At 55.7% G+C, this 21,251-nt stretch overlaps 9 protein-coding genes across 28 annotated transcripts; 4 read left to right on the plus strand and 5 right to left on the minus strand.

Moving 5' to 3' along the window:
* The first annotated feature begins 675 nt into the window (after positions 1 to 675).
* Positions 676 to 3,830, plus strand: H310_12913. 2 transcript variants are annotated; one of them, XM_008880180.1, is made up of 5 exons: positions 676 to 1,065; positions 1,101 to 1,119; positions 1,163 to 1,205; positions 1,246 to 1,520; positions 1,563 to 3,830. In XM_008880180.1, the coding sequence occupies exons 1-5, from the start codon at positions 701 to 703 to the stop codon at positions 2,052 to 2,054; spliced, it is 1,194 nt and encodes a 397-aa protein (XP_008878402.1). In that variant the 5' UTR covers positions 676 to 700; the 3' UTR covers positions 2,055 to 3,830. The 2 variants fall into 2 exon arrangements, with proteins under 2 accessions (XP_008878402.1, XP_008878403.1); XM_008880181.1 differs by lacking the exon at positions 1,101 to 1,119 and having other exon boundaries at positions 1,120 to 1,205.
* H310_12914 (hypothetical protein) lies at positions 2,407 to 5,094 on the minus strand. Of its 14 annotated transcripts, XM_008880190.1 has the most exons (8): positions 4,648 to 5,094; positions 4,496 to 4,588; positions 4,104 to 4,444; positions 3,498 to 4,051; positions 3,262 to 3,403; positions 3,115 to 3,160; positions 2,767 to 3,022; positions 2,407 to 2,715 (listed from the first exon to the last, which is right to left on the minus strand). In XM_008880190.1, the coding sequence occupies exons 1-8, from the start codon at positions 5,083 to 5,085 to the stop codon at positions 2,540 to 2,542; spliced, it is 2,046 nt and encodes a 681-aa protein (XP_008878412.1). In that variant the 5' UTR covers positions 5,086 to 5,094; the 3' UTR covers positions 2,407 to 2,539. The 14 variants fall into 14 exon arrangements, with proteins under 14 accessions (XP_008878412.1, XP_008878404.1, XP_008878416.1 ...); XM_008880182.1 differs by having other exon boundaries at positions 2,767 to 3,160; XM_008880194.1 differs by having other exon boundaries at positions 3,115 to 3,403.
* Positions 5,095 to 5,861: 767 nt separating this feature from the next.
* On the minus strand, positions 5,862 to 9,051 carry H310_12915. Of its 2 annotated transcripts, XM_008880197.1 has the most exons (8): positions 8,777 to 9,051; positions 8,522 to 8,705; positions 8,298 to 8,398; positions 7,985 to 8,196; positions 6,972 to 7,932; positions 6,728 to 6,850; positions 6,361 to 6,679; positions 5,862 to 6,316 (listed from the first exon to the last, which is right to left on the minus strand). In XM_008880197.1, exons 1-8 carry the CDS (start codon positions 9,023 to 9,025, stop codon positions 6,156 to 6,158), a joined length of 2,310 nt encoding a protein of 769 aa, XP_008878419.1. In that variant the 5' UTR covers positions 9,026 to 9,051; the 3' UTR covers positions 5,862 to 6,155. The 2 variants fall into 2 exon arrangements, with proteins under 2 accessions (XP_008878419.1, XP_008878418.1); XM_008880196.1 differs by having other exon boundaries at positions 6,361 to 6,850.
* A 1,160-nt stretch (positions 9,052 to 10,211) lies between these two features.
* On the plus strand, positions 10,212 to 12,209 carry H310_12916 (CAMK/CAMK1 protein kinase; the record flags this gene model as incomplete). 3 transcript variants are annotated; one of them, XM_008880199.1, is made up of 10 exons in its annotated part: positions 10,212 to 10,476; positions 10,533 to 10,590; positions 10,639 to 10,741; positions 10,809 to 10,918; positions 10,992 to 11,245; positions 11,313 to 11,400; positions 11,459 to 11,555; positions 11,601 to 11,711; positions 11,764 to 11,853; positions 11,902 to 12,209. In XM_008880199.1, 10 exons carry the CDS (start codon positions 10,212 to 10,214, stop codon positions 11,923 to 11,925), a joined length of 1,200 nt encoding a protein of 399 aa, XP_008878421.1. In that variant the 3' UTR covers positions 11,926 to 12,209. The 3 variants fall into 3 exon arrangements, with proteins under 3 accessions (XP_008878421.1, XP_008878422.1, XP_008878420.1); XM_008880200.1 differs by having other exon boundaries at positions 11,764 to 12,209; XM_008880198.1 differs by having other exon boundaries at positions 10,992 to 11,400; positions 11,764 to 12,209.
* On the minus strand, positions 12,173 to 13,609 carry H310_12917 (hypothetical protein; the record flags this gene model as incomplete). The annotated part of the gene is made up of 6 exons (XM_008880201.1): positions 12,173 to 12,270; positions 12,326 to 12,537; positions 12,611 to 12,754; positions 12,801 to 12,979; positions 13,082 to 13,489; positions 13,570 to 13,609. Coding segments are annotated over 6 exons (1,080 nt in total), but the record flags the coding sequence as incomplete, so codon positions are not given.
* A 214-nt stretch (positions 13,610 to 13,823) lies between these two features.
* H310_12918 (hypothetical protein) lies at positions 13,824 to 15,262 on the plus strand. Its single transcript, XM_008880202.1, has 5 exons — positions 13,824 to 14,170; positions 14,231 to 14,409; positions 14,460 to 14,521; positions 14,578 to 14,880; positions 14,937 to 15,262. The coding sequence occupies exons 1-5, from the start codon at positions 13,973 to 13,975 to the stop codon at positions 15,224 to 15,226; spliced, it is 1,032 nt and encodes a 343-aa protein (XP_008878424.1). The 5' UTR covers positions 13,824 to 13,972; the 3' UTR covers positions 15,227 to 15,262.
* H310_12919 (hypothetical protein) lies at positions 15,221 to 15,946 on the minus strand (the record flags this gene model as incomplete). The annotated part of the gene is made up of 2 exons (XM_008880203.1): positions 15,221 to 15,331; positions 15,443 to 15,946. The coding sequence occupies 2 exons, from the start codon at positions 15,944 to 15,946 to the stop codon at positions 15,221 to 15,223; spliced, it is 615 nt and encodes a 204-aa protein (XP_008878425.1).
* Positions 15,947 to 16,401: 455 nt separating this feature from the next.
* Positions 16,402 to 17,848, minus strand: H310_12920. 2 transcript variants are annotated; one of them, XM_008880204.1, is made up of 5 exons: positions 17,369 to 17,848; positions 17,266 to 17,325; positions 17,187 to 17,211; positions 16,969 to 17,141; positions 16,402 to 16,892 (listed from the first exon to the last, which is right to left on the minus strand). In XM_008880204.1, the coding sequence occupies exons 1-5, from the start codon at positions 17,447 to 17,449 to the stop codon at positions 16,422 to 16,424; spliced, it is 810 nt and encodes a 269-aa protein (XP_008878426.1). In that variant the 5' UTR covers positions 17,450 to 17,848; the 3' UTR covers positions 16,402 to 16,421. The 2 variants fall into 2 exon arrangements, with proteins under 2 accessions (XP_008878426.1, XP_008878427.1); XM_008880205.1 differs by having other exon boundaries at positions 16,969 to 17,211.
* A 661-nt stretch (positions 17,849 to 18,509) lies between these two features.
* On the plus strand, positions 18,510 to 20,963 carry H310_12921. 2 transcript variants are annotated; one of them, XM_008880207.1, is made up of 4 exons: positions 18,510 to 19,676; positions 19,745 to 19,869; positions 20,082 to 20,196; positions 20,239 to 20,963. In XM_008880207.1, exons 1-4 carry the CDS (start codon positions 18,531 to 18,533, stop codon positions 20,830 to 20,832), a joined length of 1,980 nt encoding a protein of 659 aa, XP_008878429.1. In that variant the 5' UTR covers positions 18,510 to 18,530; the 3' UTR covers positions 20,833 to 20,963. The 2 variants fall into 2 exon arrangements, with proteins under 2 accessions (XP_008878429.1, XP_008878428.1); XM_008880206.1 differs by having other exon boundaries at positions 20,082 to 20,963.
* Positions 20,964 to 21,251: the final 288 nt, after the last annotated feature.

The following is a 21,251-nucleotide window of genomic DNA, read 5'->3' on the forward strand; positions in this document are numbered from 1 at the left end:
GGCACGTCGACGTTGAATACGATCCAAGAGCAAAAGGAGATTTGCTTTTACGTCTCCTTACTCGTGCTGCGCAGCAGAGGTCGATATTCCCCGAAAGAACGATTCCATGCAATGGCTTTACGTTTGGCATTGCTTGTTCAGGCTGCGTCTGGCCAAACCGCACGCGTGCAGCATTCCACCGGTCACATTCGCGCGAAATTTGGTTCCATCGGAACGATGTGGCCCAAGCGTTGCATCCTCTTCGTTCCAAGGTGATCAAGCCACTTGATGTGTCGCTGACTTGCATTCGTCAGCTAGCGTCAATTCTAGTGCTGGCTGGAATACTTCACGTGCACGTGCATCCCATGGACTCTCGACCACGCACTGATGTTGCTACTACATGACACAGCGAGGGGCAGACCAAGGTTGCCTACCCCATCGCCCGGAAACGAATCCATCTGTTCAACAACCAGGCAAACCAGTTCCTATACAAATCCACACGGGCACATCCCACATTCGCGTGAAGAGATGACCTTCCTATAGGGCTCTGCCCACCGCGGCGCCGCACGCCGCCACATGGACATTTGGGCCGTCGAGTGCGAATGCCGTTGCGACCGCTTTATCCGGATTACCGGATAACGGGGTCATGGAATCTTTGGATTGGGTGCTACAAATAGCAGGATTTCTCCATTTTCGCTCGGGACGCGCTGACATCGTGTCGATGAAAGTCCAGGTGTTTGGCAGCGCCGCCGATCCAGAGTTCCAGAAGGTTTTGGGTGTGCTTGAGGGACTCGCTGCCGTGCATGACGACGTGCAGCTTAGTGTGATAGAGGACGTCTCGTCCGTTCGCATCCACGTTGCATCGAACTCGATGCCACCCACAACCGTCACGTCCGTGGATGCGCTGCTTCCACTGCTGCGAGATCACGTCACATTCACCAATTCACCAATACCGCCAGGAATTGCATCCCGAGATGTGCTCCCATCCACGAACGCCCCCCTTCGGCTATTTATTGGCGGGGATCGATCGCAGGTCGGGAAATCTACCGTTTGCCTTGGCCTTCTAGGCGCGCTCCTGCAACTTGGGTACGCATCCAAATACTTGAAGTGCTTTAATGAAGAATTCGCCAAATGCAACAGGTACCATCCCAGCGAACTCGCATACATCAAACCCGCGACACAGTGCGAAGAACCGCAGCTCGTCGCCGACTTCTGCGCCTACTATGGTACAAAATCGGTACCATCACGGAACCTAATGCATCCCAGGAATTGCTGCCCAACCGATCGGACCAGTTGTATTCTACTCGGGATTCACTCGGGCATTCCTGGACCAGCCGGACCCGGTCCAAGCGTCGCACGGACTCCTCCGCGACATCGTGCGTGCCGTCGATGCCATTTCCACTGGCAAGCGCATCGTGCTCGTTGACGGTGTTGGGTATCCTGCGGTTGGTTCCATTTGTGGCGTGTCGAACGCCGACGTAGCTGCCGCGCTCGAGCCAATTTCCGTCATCCTGGTCGGGAAAAAGGGGGTCGGTGATGCCGTAAGTTGGCGCATCCGACCACATCTCTGACGTAGCTGCTAGGTCGACTCATTCAATCTGAATGCGACTTATTTCAAAGCAAGGCACGTCCGCGTTCTTGGCGGCATCTTCAACAGGCTGCCACCAGACGGATATTACAGCATCGACCAGTGCAAAGCCGCTATCACGCGGTATTTTTCCACCGCCGAGAGTGGCAATGACGAAGGACGGTGCAAGGCATACGGGTTCTTGCCGGAGCTACCTGCCTTGGCACCAAGGACAAACCCCGCGGCCGCGGCACCAGCGGCTGCCCTGCCTTGGCATGACCTCGTCCAGGCGATGCTGCGGCATGTTGATGTTCGAGCGCTGGTGGCGGACGCAGCTACGTCCATGTACTCGAGGAAGCGACCGCTGTTCCCTACTGGCATCGACCCGATTCCCCTTGACACCATGACGGCGAAGAAGCCGCGACGGAACCTGACGATTCAGTGGTCGCAGCCGTCGCGAGCTGCCGTACAGGCTGCAGCAATGCGATCGGGAGCTCCAACTGCATGACAAGCTGCCGCAACCCATTAGACGTGGTGGCCCATGGCCCAGTGCGAGTACGCCCGGTCGAGTGTGCATGACGTGGCGCCTTTCAACACCCAAGTGTGGGTGCAAGGCACCACCGACAACTCGATCCCGGACTGTGGTCGACGCGCGACTATCAAGTAGCGGCAACCATAGTCGAAACATAAACTCCAGGGACACTTGAGTGTTTGGAATCCTGTCGTCGCAGGTCAAGGCAAGCTGGAAGCAGCGTGGAGCCGATCGAAAAGCATGCTACCTTGGCTAGTTCTGCTTTCATCCGACGACCTGTGCCAATGTTCGAGCAGAGGCAACGTCGCGCGAGGCCCCAGTGGATGTGGTGGAGCGGGGTGTATTGCGTCAACTCTGCGCGGTTTGCTAGCCATCCAGCACCATCCCACGCTGTCTGGGGCATAGGTGCGCAGATCTGAATTACGGCAATAGCCACACCGACGGGATCGTCCACCATCGCTTCAGGTGGACGTGATGTCGAGGCGGTCGGCTTGCACAAAAATGCCGTGGTCGCGGGGGCAGCGGAAATACGCCACGCCTTGGACGGTCCCGTCGTTCTTGCCATGGGGGTGATTCAACTCGATGCCGACCCATATTCCACGGGCAAACTGCGTCGCTCCGATGTACCGCACCGTGCCTGACCCATGTCGTGAGGGGTTTCTCGTTGCACAAATGAATCAACGTGTACCAGGAGTGCCCCCAAGGACGACTCGACGGCCGAGTTCGACGCGCGGTGCGACCGACGACGTCCGCGGCGGTGCAAGTCTTAAACTTGGGGCAACGGACGCCTCCGATGGCGAGTCCTGCCGACTTTGGTGCGCGACGATCTGAATGGCGTCGAACAGGTCGTGGAAGCCGCGCATGGACGCACTTCGGGCCCGACGAAGCGGTCGATCTCGAGGGAAACCACTCGTTGGTTCATCGAGTCCTTCTGGATCGTTGTTCTAGAGCAAATACCAAACACGAACGAGTTACGAACCGAGGAGGAGGTTGGAATCGAGAGAGGGTCGACGTGAGGATGGCGGCCGAGACCCACCTGACCCTCGTGGCGCGAGCGATGGATCCCATTGGAGCGATCGACTCTAGAGTTTCGAGGTCGCCGACTAGTTAGAATCAAATGGGAGCAAGCAGTCCGCCGCAACGAGTCGGTCGGTCGCCATCCGGCCTTGAGCATCCACCGTACCGAGTCAGCGACAACGGGAGATCATGCAGTGGTTGGGAGGCGGTCGGACAGGATTGGCGGCGCTCTCGAATCAATTCGGACGTGGGAGTGTCGCCCAGCCGCGCCTTGGTCCATACGGTCGACGTGGTGTGCTGCGCCGCCGCTACGAATGATGTCAACAGGCAAAAAAGACTTGAACCTCATGGGAACGACAGCATGAACGCTCGCGAACACCCCCTCGCTTGGGTCAGTTGTACCTTGGTCCGTGGCGGCAGCTTTCCTTTCAAGCTGCGCGATCCGTTGAGTCCAGTGAAACATGCGATCGGCGAGCACTTGAGACTGGTCTGCGAGCGATGTGGGGGGCTGCACAGCGTTGTCCGTGGTGATCTTGGGATGCGATGCAGATACAGCGCCGGGTGTCTGCGGCGGGAAGAGAACAATGGGATGTGGAGGCGGTGGCACAGCGAGGGGGTTCGCACTGGCCGCGACGACGTCCTCGTCAACGATGCGCCGGCGGTGCATGTTGCGACTGGCGGTGGTGGTGTCGGTTGCCGGCAAAACGGACACCGCGATGTCCTTGTCGCTGGCAGTGCCCTTGCCATAGGGATGGATCGCGGGGGCTTGCTGGTGCCGCGGCATCGCACTCGTTGTCGACGCAATGCCATATCGAAAAAGGTCTTCAAAGTCGCTGCGTTTGCCGGTAGGCTGGGGTGGCGTCGAGGGACCGTGCGGCCGTCCATGAAAGTGCCGCCGGGTTTGGTGCTTGCTACTTGGAGGGCGCCACGAGTTGGCTTGGATCGTCGCGTCCAGCCTAGAGCCATTGCAGCGTTAGATTCGACATCGCCATGGCCGCCATGACGTACAAATGGTCGAGGTCGTCCAGGGTTGATGGGGGCAGCGGGCGCACCATCGTCGACGTGTCGGCGGGCTCGGCATTGTTTGTTTGGCTCGACTGCACATCGAAACCTTTCATGCGATACGGGTCACCGAATGGCGAAGCGCAGCTTGCATGATGGCGGTGGTCTTGTTTCTCCGGGGACGGCTCCCCATCGCTGTCATGACTTGGGTAGACATCGCTGTCATTGTCAGATTCGTGATCGTTTTCCCCGTCCGAACTTGAGCTCGCCGAATGCCCGTTCATGCCATCTTCCACAATGCTCTCCCCATTCAAGTTCACATCGTCATCGTTGCACTTGTCCGTGAGCTGGCGGGTGTGCGTTGAAAGGGAGGTGGCGGATGAGATGGACAAGCGTACCCCTGACGTCGGGGTAGCGTTGTATACAAACGAGAGCTCGATGCGACCGGTGGGGTTCAAATCGTACCACCCCGACGTCCTGTGCGGAGGGCGCTGTAGCATGACCAAGTCAGGATGAAGACGGGCGATGGAGCTGTGTGGTGACAACATACCTCCAACTCGCGAAGCGGTACGGTAGCAGTCGCGACGACCAAACTTCCGCACAGGACCTGAATTCCAAGCGAGAGGCCCATCGACGGCGACACGTTCAAGTGCATAACTGTTCGGCCGTCGGCAGCGCCCCCCCACATCAACTCGTTTGTCTGTCCTGCTGTCGAAGCGGTCGAGCCAACGACCCCGACCGATTTCCCTCCCACGGACAGGTGGAATTTGCACCGAAGTCCATGTTGCGGAAGCATCGACGATTGCACGACCTTACGGAACGAGATCGCCGACACTTGGATGACGTCAACCACGACTTCCGCGGCAGGGCTTGCCATGTGGGACGTCGCCCGTCGATGCTGCTGATGTGCATGGGAGTTGCGTGCGTGGTGGCTGCCTTTGCCGCCCGCGGTGGCGGCAGTCGTCGCATGGAGCGGACTTGCCAACATGGCGGCACAAAACGCGATATGTTGTCAAGGGGGTGTATACCCCGACCTGACTTGATGGTCACTATATCGAGGGATGATGTGGCCATTCAGGTGTTTGTAGGGGAAATGTTTTACCCATATGTTCTTCAAGTCAGGGAAGCCCTTGCTAGTTGTGCCATGGATCTTGGCAAACCATCGTGCAATTTGATTGGTCTCCTCGACTTCAAGTCATCTCTGATTGGCTAGTTTATGATATCATCGGCGACGTTTCGAAAAGTCGCGAAAATGCGATGGGACTACAAAGCAATGATTCTCGACGAGATATATATCGCCGTCGACAGCGTCGGCAGCTTCGAATGATGCAGGGGGATGAGCTGGGTTATCCTGGAAGGGTCTTGCAGTGTGGTCGCGTCACGGTGGTGTGGCGGGCTTGGAACCCGCGTCGTATCGAAACCATTCCTCGCAGGTGCATTCCATGGGTCTGGATTTGCACTAATTCTGGCATGGACATGCCACACAGCACTCGGTCCTTTCATGAACGTGCCGATCGAACCGACCTTGTCAATCATTGACAACGCCACAGCCAACTGCTTCCTGCTCCAGTCTCCATCGGAGATCTCTAGACACGGATCTGCATATGTACGTATCGCTCGCACGCTGCCAACTTGCATGCCGAAGCGACACCAGGAGACCGCGCGTTCCGACCACATCGTGTGGACGGACAACAACTGACAGGATCGAGTGGGGTGTTTTCCTGGGAACTAAGTCCAACTCGATTGCATAGCATCCCGTGTTCTGTCCGCTTTGCCATTTCATGCGGTAACTCACGCGCGAATTCGCGCAGTACTAGCTCTACCGTGTTGATGCGTCGTTTTCGCCGCCGAAGACAATGCCATTTGATGTGCTGCGGTCGCAGTCTGTGTTGAATGGGACCACGCCATGGCCTGTAGAGGCCGAGAGCAATGAAAGTTGTGGATGGGCGAACGACAGCGTGCATTTCGGACAGGGACGGGGCCATGGTGGCTTTGCGCACATGCGAAGCGGACGGGTCTCACACGATCGTCAAGTGTGCTGCACACGTGATGACGAAACTAATCGTGCCATGTCGTGTTGAAATCGCCCATGTCGTAGTTACAGCTTTCGACATTGCACGGCATGTCGGCGACGTGGTCGCCGAGAGCGTGGAGTGGGCACTGCGGGGCACACTTGGCGTAGCAGACGACGCTGGCCAAGTCGTTGGGGAGCATCGGCGCTACAGAGCGCGTGAGGTAGACGTCGCCACTTGGAAAGGCATACCGAGGCGAGAGCACAGCGGGGTGTCTGCGATGTCGACGCGGAGCGGCGCCAAGAGAACGCACGTCGCCAACAAGAACGGATCCAACTCGACCAGCGGGTTCGATACCAAGAGCAGGAAAAACGGGGATGCCAAGTAGGCGTCGACGACCGCGGGCGGCACGGACGAAATGCCATTATTGGACAGGTCGACATATTGCACGTGAGGCGGCCATGCTTCGACGGTCGAGATAGCATTTGCCTTGAGGTCCAAGATGGAAATGCGCGGGTTCAACACAAGAGGTGGCGGGATCGCCGTGAGTTGGGCATGCGTGATGCGTACCTAAACACGAGCGATGTCCACAGCATTCGGCGCGACGGTGTGGCGTACATGCATCAAGTCTGGCCAGAATGCCATGGCGGCGGGGACGGACGAAATGGTCGTATCGTCCAGCGACAGCGACACAAGCGATGGCAAGTTGTCCGAATGGGCAACGTCCAGGATGTGAGGTACCTAGGCACATGCACCGTCAAGTCTTTCGTGCACGACACAAGGAGCTTTGTGTGGCAAGGCGTCGGCAGCACGCCGTGCCATGACTGTCCGCCGCTCCCTCCATCATGAAGAGCAACCGTGCCTCGGTCAAATTGCAGTAGCGGACTTCGAGAACTTGGAGGGTCGGCGGCAACGTGCCATGGCTCCATGCCCCGATCGGCGTAAACTCGATACGTAAGAGAAACAGCGCGCGAAATCGATCCAAGACCACTGACGACAGTCCGTGGGGGAGCATATCACAGTGGACGACGTGCAGCGAAAAGAGGTTGTCGTCAAGATCGAGCAGCACGCGCTCGATCTGCGTTGTCGAGGCGTTCTCAAGTTGCAACTTGACACAGTGAAGTTCAAATGCCTTGCACGTGCACTCATGGACGGCAAACCACGGCGACGTGTGCGCAAGGCATCCAGGGGCGCACGGGGCATGCCACAAGCCGGAACATGCCGCCACGACCAGCACGACGCCCCACACCACGTTGATGACGAAAAACACCTTGAACGGAAGGTTGGTCTGTTGCTCGCGAAACGTCAAGATAGCGCGGCCGGTGAGTCGGCGCGCGCTCGCAACCCCTTGAAACATGGACAGCCTCGAACTCGCGGGACGGAGCGGCGGCCCGGGCTGGGGCATCGCTTGGCGCATCGGCGGCTGTGGCGCGTTTGGCTCGCGTTCGGGCGGCGGCGCGTTGTCGACGATCTTGCGCACCGTGTCTGTGTGGTGGTTGGTGGCATTCAAATTTGTGACCGTGCCATTCTTCTGTACCAGCATCGATTGGAGCTGCGCGACGGACGACGCGGACAGCGCGACATGCGTCAAGTGGTGCAGAGTCAAGTGGTTGGTCACAAAGATGAACACAAAGAGGGCGAGGTCCCCCACCGACGTCGACACGAGCACGCGGTACGTCAGGACAAGGTCGTGGTAGTAATGGTGCATCCACGGCAGCGTCAGCGACGTCGCGTACGCGTACACGCCCGGAAAAAACAGAAACGAGCTGAGGCCAGTGCTGAGCAAAAAGTGGAAAAACGCATCGTTCAAGAGCGTCACGTAGCTACAGACTCGTTAGCGACGCTGCCACGTCAAAAAACAGCAGAGAACCGCACCGTTTGATGAACGGATGCGAGCTCAGCAGACAAGACGGTGTGACAAAGCAGTAGAACGCCACCAACAACGTGTACGTGAATGCGAACCAGTCGTCGACGACGCTGTGGCTGACGTGGTGGGCATGAATCGAGAGCACGACCACCACCAAGGCATGCCGACCGAGGCGGATAATCTCGTGCTTGGCAAACCAAAGCAGCAATCGCCGGACGCACTACGACGGATTTTGTGACGTATGAAAGAATCGCAAGGCGCTGGATCGACGACAAACCAGCACGACGCGTGCCAAACGGCGCGTGGGGACATGCCACGTACCCGTATTCGAATCGAGTCGACGCACTTGAGATGAAACGACGCGACAAGGCGCGGCGCTTGGTGAACTTGGTGCAGTCGATGCGTCCCGAACACGATCATTCCTAGCCACGACGGCGATCGGCATCAGTGGCATCCATCGCACAACGTTTCAAGAATCGCTCGCAAGTCCACGGCTCAAGACCGACAAGGTCTGCGGGAGCACGTGCTTCGATCGGACGACGTACCAATGTCGACGCAATGCCACACGCACAGCCCCATGTAGATGATTCCAGTCGGAACAGGCGCAAACAACTTGAGCGTTGTGATCACGATGGGATGCGCCGTCAAGAAGAATAGCCCCCACAGACCCAAGTAGATGGCCGACACAATGTTCATGAACACGAGCAGGATCAAGATCGGCGTGCGAATCTACCGTCGACGACAGAGGGTGTTGTTCGTGGTGGGCGATGGTCAGCCCCTTCAGTGACAAATGCACGCACCGATGGAGCGGAGAGCGAGTGGCGGATCTTCATGTTGGCATTGTGGCTTCGTATGATCATGGAGAAGCGCGTCACGGCCGAGTCACGGTGGCCGCCGCCCCCGTCTCGAACGCTGGACAGTCTGTTGGGCCGGTTGAGGGACGCTCCGCGCGACCTCGAAGGACCGATACGAGCGGATGACCCACTTGGGCGCTGCCGATGCGACCGGGGCCCGCTTAGGGCCGCGCCCGGCAGCGGCGTCACCTGCATCGAGCGGAATATGTCGTTGAGATAACTCCAGACAAAAATAGGTCGTGCACACCAAGGGACCAAATTTCCGCGTCGATGTCTTGAATGCATGGATTCCTGCCAGCGAGCAGCTCCCGCACACGTCGAGCGAGGTGGTCGCGCTCATGAGCTGGTTGAAATGACGTGGCACGTGCTTCGACCAGGGGCCCCGCAAACAACCGAATGGTATGAGATTATCCAAATAGTGTAATATGTTGTATATAGTGTGAAAAGTAGGACCCGCAAAAAAGAGTACCTCGAAGTATTTCTCAAGATCGAAAACGAGTGGAAATTTTTCTCGCGATCGTCCAAGTTGACCGTTCGTGAGACATTTTTTATTCATTTTTTATTCTAAATCGTCCACCGCGGTATGATTGGCTAAAAGTCTCATGAGCTGGAGGATGCGGCATGCATAGCATAAGGGATCGGGTGTCATGAGTACAGATTGTGAGTGTCGCTGAGTCATACCGCTCGGTGGCTGTCGCACTGGGTGTGGCGTCGTAGACGGCGTGTGCAGCCGGTGGTTGCTGGGGGCCGCTGAAATTCTGGAATGGAGAGGACTACAACCCGCTGGGACTTACATGCACATTTGAATTCTAGCCAATCATGCCTCGGTCCGACGATTTCGAATAAAAAACGAGCGTTCAAAATGGACGATCGGGAGAAATATTTCCACTCGTTGGACGAAATTGAGAAATACCGGCAAAAGAAGAACAAAGCTCAGCAACGATCTTTGATTGCGTGAAGGCAGCGTTGTTTCGCCTTTGCTTCGCGCATTTGCCACACACAATGCGCGACATCTACAGCACGAGCAATGCCTGCTGTGCATCAACCAGGCAACGTCGATCGGTAACACCTCCGCGCAACGCGAAATTCCGTGGAATGTATAAAAGAACAACTGAACGCCTCCATGACTCGACGATTGACGTGGGACCTCGTGGAAGAGGGCATGGAGCGCTGCAAGTGCGAGTGTCGCTGGTGGCGTCGCGCTTTTGAGTGTCCTGTGCAGTGCCATGCATTATCGGATTGATGACTTGGACCAAATATAGTGTATGTACACAGTCGACTACATTTCCTTGGAATTAGTCTGGAAATCCACCGTTGCCCAATCACAGACGAGGTCGCGATCGCGGCCGCGGCATTCAAAAAACGGCCGACGCCCCCGCGGATGGGCAACGCCAAGTCGTCGGCGTCGCAATGCGTGGACGTGAGGGAAGCGAAATCCACGACGGCACACGACAAAGCGGCGTCCACTGCGTGCACGAGTACCAGTAGCACGGAGAAGACGCCCACGAGTCTACCCGACCTCTTGTCCAACGACTCGTTCGACGTGGAGTTCACACAAGCCGCCAATGCCGCACTCGTCGCCGACGACGACAAGAACGTAGTGGATGCATCTCCAGTGCATGTAGTCGGCCACGATCTGACAAGAGGTACGCTTCCCAGCATGGCTATTTCCATGTAAAGCCAACTCGAATCGTGGCGACAGGGCGCGGCAGGCGACGAGTCGACGACGAGTACGAATTGGAACGTACCCCATTGGGGAGGTGAGCATCGCGACCTTCATTTTCTATTCCCGATGCATGTGCCGCCAGAGGACATTATGCTACCGTGTGGCGAGGGCGGTGCCGCAAAACAAACCAGGACGTCGCGGTCAAAAAGATCAAGCGCGTGCTCACAGACGATGCGCGGCTCAAGGTAGGCCAAGTTCCCATCGTTGTGCCCCAATTCTTCCTATTTGACCATTGTTGTGGCCGATGTGCAGTCGGAGGTCGCCGCGCTTCAGCGAATCCGCACCCATCCCAACATTGTCACGTTGCTCGATGTGTTTGAATCGCCCAGTGAAGTGTTGTTGGTGATGGAGCTGTGCACGGGGTACGCCATCGCATCGAACGACAGTCGTTCGCCTGCCAACGGCATTTCACGCCATGCATGGGTCGTGGTGTAGCGGGGAGCTGTTTGAACGACTGGCGGCAAAGGGACCGTACTCGGAGATGGATTGCGTCCGCCACGTCAAAAGCTTGGCCGAGGCCGTCGCGTACTTGCATGAAAACGGAATCGTCCATCGCGACCTCAAGCCCGAGAACATCCTGCTCAGCACCCCCGACGACAACGACGCTGTCGTGAAAATTGCCGATTTTGGCCTCGCCAAACTGAACACGACCACGATGAAGACAAAATGCGGCACGTGGGGGTACTCTGGTACGCCGCGATTTCTTTGCCAAGCCATGTCGTCGTCTTGCTCAAATCGTGGTCACCGAATGGACAGCGCCAGAGATGATCTCAGGCTCGGGCGTTTCCTTCGGCTACGACGCCAAGGTCGACTCGTGGAGCATTGGCACGATCTTGTACATTTTGTACGTCGTTCGTGTGGCGCCTTGTCATCAACCGTTCTCACACGTATTGTTTTCGTAGGCTGTGCGGGTTTCACCCGTTCGACCCGATGGGCAGCCGGTCGGACAATGAAATGATTGCACATATCAAGGCGTGCTCGTTCACGTTCGACGACCCCGTGCGTTCGAATGTCGCCACCCAAGTGATGGCTCATCGTGGGTAGGCGTGGGTTGGGTTGTCCGGATCGGCCAAAGACCTCATTCGCCACCTCCTCGTCCTCGATCCTGTCAAGCGATACTCGATGGCCGACCTGTTGGCCCACCCATGGATCACAGTACGCTTGAATCTGACGTGGCAACTCCAATGGACGTGCTCTTCTTGGGTAGGGACGAGAAGGTGTCCATGTTCCCATCCAGCCGCTGTCGCCGACGATTCACACAGACTTGGCACGCTACCAGCAGCGGTCCAAACATCGCGTATGTCTTGGCATGGCAGTGTCATGCTTTGATTTTTGTGGATGGTAGATGCTGTCGTACGAAGAAGACTAGTGGGATTCGCTCTGCCTTGAAACTACCCAAAGCACCACGACGTCCAATGCAGGAAGCTTGATGTCGCGGTCGTAACGCCCACCTCCAAGTGCTACGATCGCAACAATCCTTCTCAGCCACGTTGCAACAAGGCGGTGTGGGTTGTAAACATAGCAGCAGAAGCTGTGGCATTTCATACAGCAGCGGTGCGTTCGGTGCCAAGAAAAGTTCCAGGGAGTGGCGCATGGAACTCGATCAACGTGTCTTGTTATGTGGATGCACGCGCTTGAGGAGTCTTTGGCGAAATGTTGGATCGTTGAATGGTCGTGGCGATCCTCGGGACCATCTTGAGCTTGGCTGTCGTCGCTACGTTGCCATCGACATGAGTTGTCGCGCACAAGACGACATGACGATGGAGTGCCTGAATATGCTGCTTGCATGTGGTCGAGATCGTCCTTTGCTTCCACTTGGGTGGCTAGAAATGCGTTGAGGCTTTCTTGTAGCTTGGCCACTTTCTTCGCCAACAGCCTGCCGAGGAAAGTTGGAACGCCCATGTCGAGCCATGTACCTATTGCTAAACACTTGTGTGTCCAAGTCGGACTTGGCTTCCGCCAGCGACAGTTTTTCATGGGCCTGGATGCAGACATCAGGAGGTCAAAGGACTTGCTGGCACTGAGTTATTTCCACCGCCAACTGCTCAACGTACCAGTCGCTTCTCGTACAGCTCAATGTCTCTGTGAACTTGCGTTGTGTCATGGTAGAGATCCACATCGAGCTCTCCTGATTGGGGCGCAGTCGTCGACTGGTTCTTGGAGTTCCAACCAAATGGTAGGTTCAGTTTGGTCATGCCCTACGTTGAAAGAACATCAAGTGTCGTTGCAGGCATTGCATTGTACTCGCCGCAGAATCGTGGACGAGATGGACGACGTTTGCATTGTAGCGGCCACGATCTCGTCGGACACACCGAGTCGCTCGACTTGGGCAATCTGCTGCTCCAACGCAAACTGCTCGGCAACTGTGTCGTCTCGCTCTTTTAAACGCTCGAGGAGGTGACGTTCGCATTGCTCGAGTTGCCCTGCCAAAAGCACACACACCCACGTCAGCCACGGGCACGCCATTCATTTTGACCACACGACAACACGACATCATAGCAAGATAGATTTGTCCGATGCCATGCCTTGGTCCATGGCTTTATCATGCTCGAGCTGCGCCAACACAGCATCAAACGCCTCGATTTCGCGCTCCAGGTCGAACAAAGTGTCAACCAGAGCTTCGTTGTCCGCTTCAACGGACGCTCGCGCCATCTTGGCGTCGGTGGTCGTGGCAAACGTTGGAGACGTTGATTCAGCAAGCGCTGGTTCTTCTAATGCGTCGAGATCCGACGGCCACTTGGAAGACCCCTCGGCTTCGACCGTGGACGTTGGAGACAGCAGCACCCACTTTACAAACATGGCGTAGGAAGCTAACCCGTCACTCGGTGGAGGCTTGGACGTAATATCGTTGTCGGTGGCAATATCGCTGGGATGAACTGCTTGGTTCAGAGGCAATTCCAGGGCTACAAGGCCGGTATCACCGTCGCCACCTCCTGGCATGGACACCTTTGCTCGTTAGCCTGGAAACTGTTGTTGCTTGGGGTTCCGGTTTCAAAACCGTTTCATTTCGTACGCCGCAGTTCGCACCGTTTTGAACTGGAGTTGACGTGCATCGACGGTGTGGAGGATAGCCATGCCTAGATCTCGGAGGAGCGGGGCATCCTTCGACAAAAACATGCTTCACATTGTCGCAGTCGAGTGTCGCGCGATAGGAGGGCTGGATTTGGCCAGGATAGAGCACGAACAAACCATCGATGGAGCTGAGCAGGACATGGTTGATGGGCATGCCGTGGAAATGAATGTTGGGTCGATAAAGGAAAGAATCCGGTCGTTCGCGGACTTGGTTTCGTTTGACATGGAGGGTGATATGGTTGTATGTATCTTGGCGCCGTCATTCGTTGTCATTTTACGACGTCATTCGTTGTTGCGGCTATATTTGGGCACACTTCGTCATCTCGATCATCGCACGCACCTCAATGGGAACGGAGATGCACGTGGCCGTGCAAGTGCGCAAGTTGTTTCGTCAGACAGAAGCAGCGTATGAGGCCGAGCTGCACACGTCGTTTTCGCCGCACAAAGTCAACTTACACCCGATTCCGCAGCAACAACCGTTGTCTTCTCGTCGGCTTCACTCTAGTCAAGCTACCAACAAGACATCCGTCAATCGAAAGCAGGTGAGGTCATCCATGCAACTGCTACCTCCACTTGGGTAAACACCAGCGGCTGGGGTGTAGCCAATTCACAGGGCATCGACGCCGTTGCTGCGACCACTGTCCCCCGTCAACAAGCCGTCCACGGCACCACCAGGCTCAGCACAGACAACTCCCCTTGGACACAGTTATCGCCCTTCATCCGCACGAGAGATTCCACATCCCTGCGATATCCCGACCACACCTGTCGCAAAACCCAAACGGTACGCGGAGCAACGAACGTCGTCGTCGAGCCATGAACGTTGGAGCGAAGGAAACCGGCGACGTCGCGGCCATTCCAAGCGGCGAGTGATACCCTATTGCTTGAAATGAAAGGTACGCCAAGAACATCGTTTCCAAACAAAGCATATAAGGGCGTTCCATGCGTGCAGCCTATGTGGCAAATCGGAAAACATCTACAAGCAGCAACAGCAGCATCACGAAAGGGTCGGACGCATCCAGTGACGGGACTGGAAAGCTTACCAAAGGTGGCGGCCGACCGAATCCGACCAAATTCCAGCGCGGACTGCAAATTCAAATGCAATGCTACTTGGAGTACGCCCATCTTCACAGCAAAAGCACCCGACACTTGAACGTAAACCCGTCGCCGACAAACAGTCACGTCCTTGCCACACCAACGCCGCAGAAATTCCTCCAGAAAGACGGCGGCAAGGATTCGATGCGCAACCTCCAAGGTACATTGGTTTTGTGTCGTGGTGTGGCCTGTCGATAGACGTGATCTGTCGCGTAGACAATTCGTCGTACCAGAAACTCCTGCGCAAGCTGTCGCCGTCTATTACAAACTCGGCCACGACGTACATGAGTCTTGTTCATGTGCTCCAAGGATGTCATCATTGCGGCGGGCGCATCACGTTCTGCGACGCCTGTGAGCGCAGCGCCAACGAGTACTTCAACAAGTTCTCCATGTCAGAACTCGAAAAGTCGTATGGCCGTCAACTTCCACCCCCGGATGCCACCGTCGTTGCCGAGTACGAGAAGTATTTAGAGCTGCGCGAGCAATCCATGAAGCATAAGCTATAGCTCATGTGCAAACCTTGCGCGCCGTCTTGTCGTGCTCGCTAGTCGTTTGACTCTGTGTCGTGCACGGATCCATGTGTGATGTCGGGTTGGATACGTCGACGGCCCCTAGTGCCATTGTCAAGGATATCGGAGCAAAAATCGCCATCCGGGGAGAATGTCAATGCATTCTGCGCGCAGTTTCAGAGATAGAGCGATGCTATCAGTGGATGGACCTACCCGTGACTGCCAAAATGAGACTTCTTGGGAAAAGCTTTGCCTGCTCTGCGTGAATTTCACACATTGGAAATGTCCTCGTTCTCGTACTGTACTTGACAATTGTCGGAGAAGCAAATATCCGGATGAGTCGAGGCAGGTTATCCGTAGTTGCACGGTCATCGCACTCATCACGATGCCGACTTGCTCCCGGTGCGACGGAACCATCGGCATCTTTTCCAAGCGACGCAAGTGCCCGCAGTGCTCTCGTCGTATCTGCAAGGAATGTACAGGCACAAAGGACGACAAGGGGGTGTCCACATCAAACGGTCCCCCAGGGTTGCATTCGTCCCTGGCAAAGAGCAACTCGCTCATGTCAATTCCGTCGTCTGCGTCATCCACATCCCATAAACTTGGCCGTCCGTCATCAATGCCGCACCTTTGTCCATATGGATGCCACGAAGTGAAAGGCGGAACATCAAACGACGAAGGGCACAGGTTTTCCAGTTCCAGCGACCACGGAGACATTCCACAAGGCAGTCCAACTGAGCGGTCTCCATTGGCGTCATCGTCCGGAGAAATCGGCGACCATCACAGTGACACGGACAGTACGCCGCCAATGGCCAAAGTGGAGAGTGTGACATCGTCTATTCCCAAGTCAGTGAACGCCGCGCAGTTGGAACGACGCGACATGCAGACACAACGCATGGTGGATGCTGCAAACGGGTTCCTCGTTTCGTTTTGGCTGTGTGTGCTGTGGTCGATCGTGGCCGCTGCGTTGACGAGTCGAACGTTGTTGACGTCGCCGACTGGTCTCGGTGCCGGGGCTCTACTGGTCGGGACATTGCTGTCTGCTCGTCATCCTCGAGCCTCTGGACCTCTAGATCCTCATGCGTGAAGCCCTCGCCACACACTCGCCGCTCGAACGATATAGATATCGCCGCCACCCCCCCGCCATGTTCGATGTAGCCTTCGCGCGCAAATTTGACAATGCCAATTTTTTTTACCGTTTTCTCCGTGCATTACGATCCGAGGACCGGCTACGACTTCTCTTTTTGTGTTTCTTTTTTTCTTTTTTCTTGTGTTCTTTTTTGTGGTCTTTTTTTTTGTCCTTGGAGGACTGCCTGATGTCCATTTCTAAAAGTGCGCGTAGCCGGTCCGAGTCCTTTCCGCTTGGCAACAGTTCTTGCCGCGGAGCTACCTCCATGGATGCCGCCACCGCCGCGTGCACGTTTTGCTGCAACTCGAGGGCCCCTGAGTGCGATGGCTGCAACTTGAGCGCAGACTCCATGTCCCGCCTTGCAACGTCCGTGCGCTTCAACTCGAGGTACAATGCGCCACGACCCACAAAGCTCTCTACATCTTCTTGGTCCATTTCAAGTGCGGCCGTGTACGCTGTGATGGCTTCGTCGCACTTGCCCTTTTGCCGCAACGCGGCGGCTTGGGATCGTTTGTCGGCAGCCCACTGCTGCATCTACGCTCAAGAGTGTTCCGTAGAGTTGATGATTGACGACGACCAAGTGAAGGAGTGGTATGGAGCTCTTCTTGACCTGTTGCTTGCTCAAGGCACGATACGACAGAGTTTCGTCTTCGTGTAGCCTTGGCCGCACGATATATGACGTCACAGACGGCGCGCTGTAGGTAAAGAGCATGCCATCCACGGCGAACATATTCGTGGCGGTAAAATCGCGCTTCAAGAGATGGTTGATCGAAGGGGCAGGAGCTGGGGAGAAGCGAGATGACCGAGTCGGTGTGAAAGTAAACCCACCGAAGGAGCACCCTGGGGCCCAATCCTGTTGAAGGCGTAAGCAATTCGGGAAAATGAAAAAACACACACATCGACGCACCTCCAAAGCATCCCAAATAGTCGATGGAAGGGGTGTGTCCAAGGGAGCGACTTCAACGTCCTATGTTCACGTCAACGACAATGGAGATTGGGGTGAAGAGTACATGTGTCGGAGTATCGATTCGGACAGAGAAGTCCAATACAGATTGCGGGGAAACAGGCATGTGCCTATGCCGTTTGTTCATCACATGCCCATGTTTCGTTGGTTGTACTGTGATAGATCGAGCGGGTAGAACGGCATCGCGGCCACATTCAAAGCCGCGCCTTCGTACTTTCCACGATGGAATCCAATGGATTGGATCTGAACTTGGTGTCCCGATGCAAGCACATGGCCACGGACCACGATGTCCGGTGCATGCCGTCGCAGAATTGCGCGCAATGTCGTTGCACAGCCATCTTCGAATGGTGGTCGCCGCTGATCCAAGGCAATGGCAGCGAATGAAGCAAGGTATGGTTGTGCTATCGCAGGTTGCGATGGTAGCTGCGTTGCCTTTAAGGCGTCGACCGATTGCCGCAGGAGCCTCCGCAAGTCGTCACCATCTGCATCCTCCATGGCGCACATCGTTGTGGTGGTTGGCTCCTTTATTGCCTGAACAACTGAATGAACGAATAACCTTCATAAATTAGTACTATCGGAAATCTAATTCTATATATTGTTTAATTTTCGACGACATGACGTGGCACGCTGAACACCGAGAATAATGGACACCTGCATGTTGTGACATTCATGAAGAGCTTCCGAAATAATGGATGTCCATGAATCGGAAAGCATGGCCGAGTTTGCGACGACAGCGGGCGAAGTGGACAGTGGCCACACGAACACCTCGGCGGCAGTCCATGTTCGTGGCTTCGTCTCGTTGTGCAGGTCCTTACAGTAGTGCAGTCCACGGTCCCTTTCTGTGCACACTGCTATATCAAGCCATTTGCAAACGAATCGCATGACGCATATCCTGTAAACGAGCACCGTCCAAAGGAAATTTCTTGTGTATATGAGGAGGTGCGTCACTCACATACACAGATCCGAGCCATCTCGAAAACCATGAAGAGCGCTTCGTCCTCCATGCGGCAAAGGCGTAGAGAGCTCTGTGTATTGCTTGCCTCGACGTCACTGAGCTCTTCCTGCGCTCTGAAGGTCGTGGTTGTGCATGTTGTGGGGGACAAACATAATAGGCCCAACTCATATCCAGATAAACCTTCGCTTTATCCGGATGCTGCATTTACGCCAGCCACACCAAAACGTTTTTGTGGAGCCCGCAGCCGATCACCATGGCTGGAGCAACTGCTGAGGGAGCTGCGACGCTTCAAGCGCGTGTGCTGGAGGTGATGAAGAACTCGGAAGCATGGGAGGCCAAGCACAAAGAAGTCAATGAGGGGTACGTTGTTACGCGCTTTCCGCCCGAGCCGAACGGGTACCTCCACGTCGGTCATGCCAAGTCGATGTCGATGAACTTCAGCCAAGCGTTTGACAAGTTGGGTGTGCCCGAGGACAAGCGCCGTACGATCTTCCGTTATGATGACACGAACCCTGAAGCGGAGAGCCAAGAGTACATTCAAGCGATTCGCGCGAACGTCGACTGGTTGGGCTGGAAGCCGTGGAAAACCACGTACAGTTCCGAGTACTTTGACCAGTTGTACGCGTTTGCTTTGGAGTTAATCCAAAAGGGACGCGCGTACGTGTGCCACCAATCCAAGGCCGAGATCGAAGCGAGTCGAACCATCTTGCGCGACCTCCACGGACGTGCGTCGGCTGAAGGACTTGTGTTGACCGAGGACGTGTTGGCGGCCGCCGCGTCGCCATATCGCAACCGATCTGTCGCTGAAAACCTGGCGCAGTTTGAGCGCATGCGCCGCGGCGAGTACGCGGAAGGCGCGGCGTCGCTCCGGTTGAAGATGCAACTCGAATCGCCCAACCCAAACATGTGGGACTTTGTCGCGTACCGCATCAAGTTTGTGCCGCATCCACACATTGGCGACAAGTGGTGCATCTACCCCACGTACGACTACACGCACTGCATCGTGGATGCGCTGGAGCACATCGATTACTCGATTTGCACACTCGAATTTGAGACCCGTCGCGAGTCGTACTACTGGCTCCTCGACCAACTCGACCTGTACAAGCCGACAGTGTACGAATTTGCGCGCCTGAACATCACGTACACGGTGCTGTCAAAGCGCAAGCTGCTCAAGTTGGTTACCCACGGCCACGTCCGCGGATGGGACGACCCCCGCCTCGCCACACTGAACGGCCTCCGTCGCCGCGGCTTTTCCGCGCCGATTCTCAACGCGTTTTGCAAGGACATTGGTGTCACCCGCGTTCAATCCACGATTCAAATTGAACGACTGTATGCTGTTGCCCGCGCCCAGCTTGGCGATTCATCGAAGCGAGCGATGGCAGTGCTGGACCCCGTCCCGGTAAGACGGTTTGTTCAGAAGGCGCCGCTCGCGATGTGATGGAGCAGGCTGGTCATGGTTGGCATTAGGTCGTCGTCGACAACTTCCAGCCGTTCACGTGCCATGTGCCCGACTACCCCCAAGACAAGGACATCGCAAACGGCCGCCACTCAAGCCACCCGATCCAACTCACGCAAACACTGTTTTTGGACCGGTACGCGTGTGTGCGCAGTTGTGGATATTTTGGATTTTGTATGATATATGAATATTTCTCTTCCCATGTACTGAGTGGCGTGGACATCATTTGAGCTGGGAACCTTTGCCATTTCGTACAAGGTAGTCCAGCCGCATGGCTTGCAATGGCGTGATGGGGCATGCTGGTGGGCCCTCGCATTGTGTACCTCAACGACGCTCTGTTGGCACTAGATCGGACGTACGTGCCGTCGATACCGCCGACTTTTTTGGTGCGGCGCCGACCAAGGTGGTCCGCTTGAAGTACGGCCCGATCTTCACCGTCACGCGTGTCGATGTCGATGGCTCGGTACGGCTGTCGTCGTTTTGCTCAACCAAATGACGCGAGTAGGGCAAAGTGACGCAAGTGGTCGGGACGTGCAACTACTCGGACGACACCATCAAGCCCAAGGGCGTGCTAACGTGGGTGCCGTCGACGGCCGCGCCGTGCGAAGTTCGCGTGTACTCGCACCTGTTTACAGTGCCTGAACTCGGCCCGGTCGACGACTGGGAAGCGTTGGTCGACACGAAACACAGCGAGACAGTGTACGACAAGGCGCTGGTGGATCGTGTCGCGGTCGAAAGCAGCACCGTGTCGACGTCGTTCCAGTTTGAGCGCGTGGGGTACTTTGTCGTCGACCAAGACTCGACGTCGAAGCGCAAAGTGTTCAACCAAATCGTGGCGTTGCGAGACAGTGCCAAGGAAGACAAGGACGGCAGCACGAACGCCCGCAAAGAAGAGCAGCTGCGCCAGCTCGCGGAAAAGAAAGCCAAGATGAACATTAAACCGCAGGACATGTTCAAGACCGACCCCGCGTACTCCAAGTGGGACGACCAAGGGGTCCCGACCCATGACGCGGAAGGCAAACCCCTCAGTAAGAGTGCCATCAAGAAGCTCCAGAAAGACTGGCTCAAACAAAAGAAGCTCTTTGAGGCGACCAAGTAAGGTCGCTGCCAGTTGAATTGCGATTGCCGCCTTTTTTCTTTGTTTTCGTCGCTCGTTTTCTCGACGATCTTCGATCGGATATATATTTACGCACGATCCGATGGAATTTTCTCCAAATTCGGATTTTTCATTGATAAATAACCACACAGAAAGCGAATCAAATGGAGTACAAGATATAAAATGATACTAGGATTTATGTTCTCGAAGTACTCACTGTCAGTATACAGTACTTTGTCGAATATTCTATACTCGAGGGAAAGTTTAATCGCATTGAAGACTCTCATTTGAAATTTTCCATTGTACACACAATGTCATAATTTGATCCACCATGTCGGACAGGAGCGAGAAAGTGTATATTTTTTTGCATGGCAGTGATATCGGGAAACGATTAAATTCGCGTGACTGCGTGACTGATCAAT

Source organism: Aphanomyces invadans (assembly GCF_000520115.1).
Source record: "Aphanomyces invadans strain NJM9701 unplaced genomic scaffold supercont1.45, whole genome shotgun sequence".
NCBI lineage: Eukaryota > Oomycota > Saprolegniomycetes > Saprolegniales > Verrucalvaceae > Aphanomyces > Aphanomyces invadans.

Bases quoted from the DNA above. Each gene is read 5' to 3' on its own strand.
- H310_12913 (XM_008880181.1), top strand. From the start codon at position 701: ATGAAAGTCCAGGTGTTTGGCAGCGCCGCCGATCCAGAGTTCCAGAAG. The intron at 1,066-1,119 runs GTACGCATCCAA...CAAATGCAACAG, and splicing joins GGCGCGCTCCTGCAACTTGG to GTACCATCCCAGCGAACTCG. The intron at 1,521-1,562 runs GTAAGTTGGCGC...CGTAGCTGCTAG, and splicing joins AAAAGGGGGTCGGTGATGCC to GTCGACTCATTCAATCTGAA.
- H310_12914 (XM_008880195.1), bottom strand. From the start codon at position 5,085: ATGTTGGCAAGTCCGCTCCATGCGACGACTGCCGCCACCGCGGGCGGC. The intron at 4,052-4,103 runs GTACGTCATGGC...CAATGGCTCTAG, and splicing joins CTGGACGACCTCGACCATTT to GCTGGACGCGACGATCCAAG. The intron at 3,404-3,497 runs GTACAACTGACC...CATCATTCGTAG, and splicing joins AGCTGCCGCCACGGACCAAG to CGGCGGCGCAGCACACCACG.
- H310_12915 (XM_008880197.1), bottom strand. From the start codon at position 9,025: ATGCAGGTGACGCCGCTGCCGGGCGCGGCCCTAAGCGGGCCCCGGTCG. The intron at 8,706-8,776 runs GTGCGTGCATTT...CGTCGACGGTAG, and splicing joins ACTCGCTCTCCGCTCCATCG to ATTCGCACGCCGATCTTGAT. The intron at 8,399-8,521 runs GTACGTCGTCCG...CGTCGTGGCTAG, and splicing joins GTGGCATTGCGTCGACATTG to GAATGATCGTGTTCGGGACG.
- H310_12918 (XM_008880202.1), top strand. From the start codon at position 13,973: ATGGGAACGGAGATGCACGTGGCCGTGCAAGTGCGCAAGTTGTTTCGT. The intron at 14,171-14,230 runs GTGAGGTCATCC...GCTGGGGTGTAG, and splicing joins CATCCGTCAATCGAAAGCAG to CCAATTCACAGGGCATCGAC. The intron at 14,410-14,459 runs GTACGCGGAGCA...GTTGGAGCGAAG, and splicing joins CCTGTCGCAAAACCCAAACG to GAAACCGGCGACGTCGCGGC.
- H310_12920 (XM_008880205.1), bottom strand. From the start codon at position 17,449: ATGAACAAACGGCATAGGCACATGCCTGTTTCCCCGCAATCTGTATTG. The intron at 17,326-17,368 runs GTACTCTTCACC...ACGTGAACATAG, and splicing joins GAATCGATACTCCGACACAT to GACGTTGAAGTCGCTCCCTT. The intron at 16,893-16,968 runs GTCAAGAAGAGC...TCTTGAGCGTAG, and splicing joins GTGCCTTGAGCAAGCAACAG to ATGCAGCAGTGGGCTGCCGA.
- H310_12921 (XM_008880207.1), top strand. From the start codon at position 18,531: ATGGCTGGAGCAACTGCTGAGGGAGCTGCGACGCTTCAAGCGCGTGTG. The intron at 19,677-19,744 runs GTAAGACGGTTT...GGTTGGCATTAG, and splicing joins CAGTGCTGGACCCCGTCCCG to GTCGTCGTCGACAACTTCCA. The intron at 19,870-20,081 runs GTACGCGTGTGT...TGTTGGCACTAG, and splicing joins CAAACACTGTTTTTGGACCG to ATCGGACGTACGTGCCGTCG.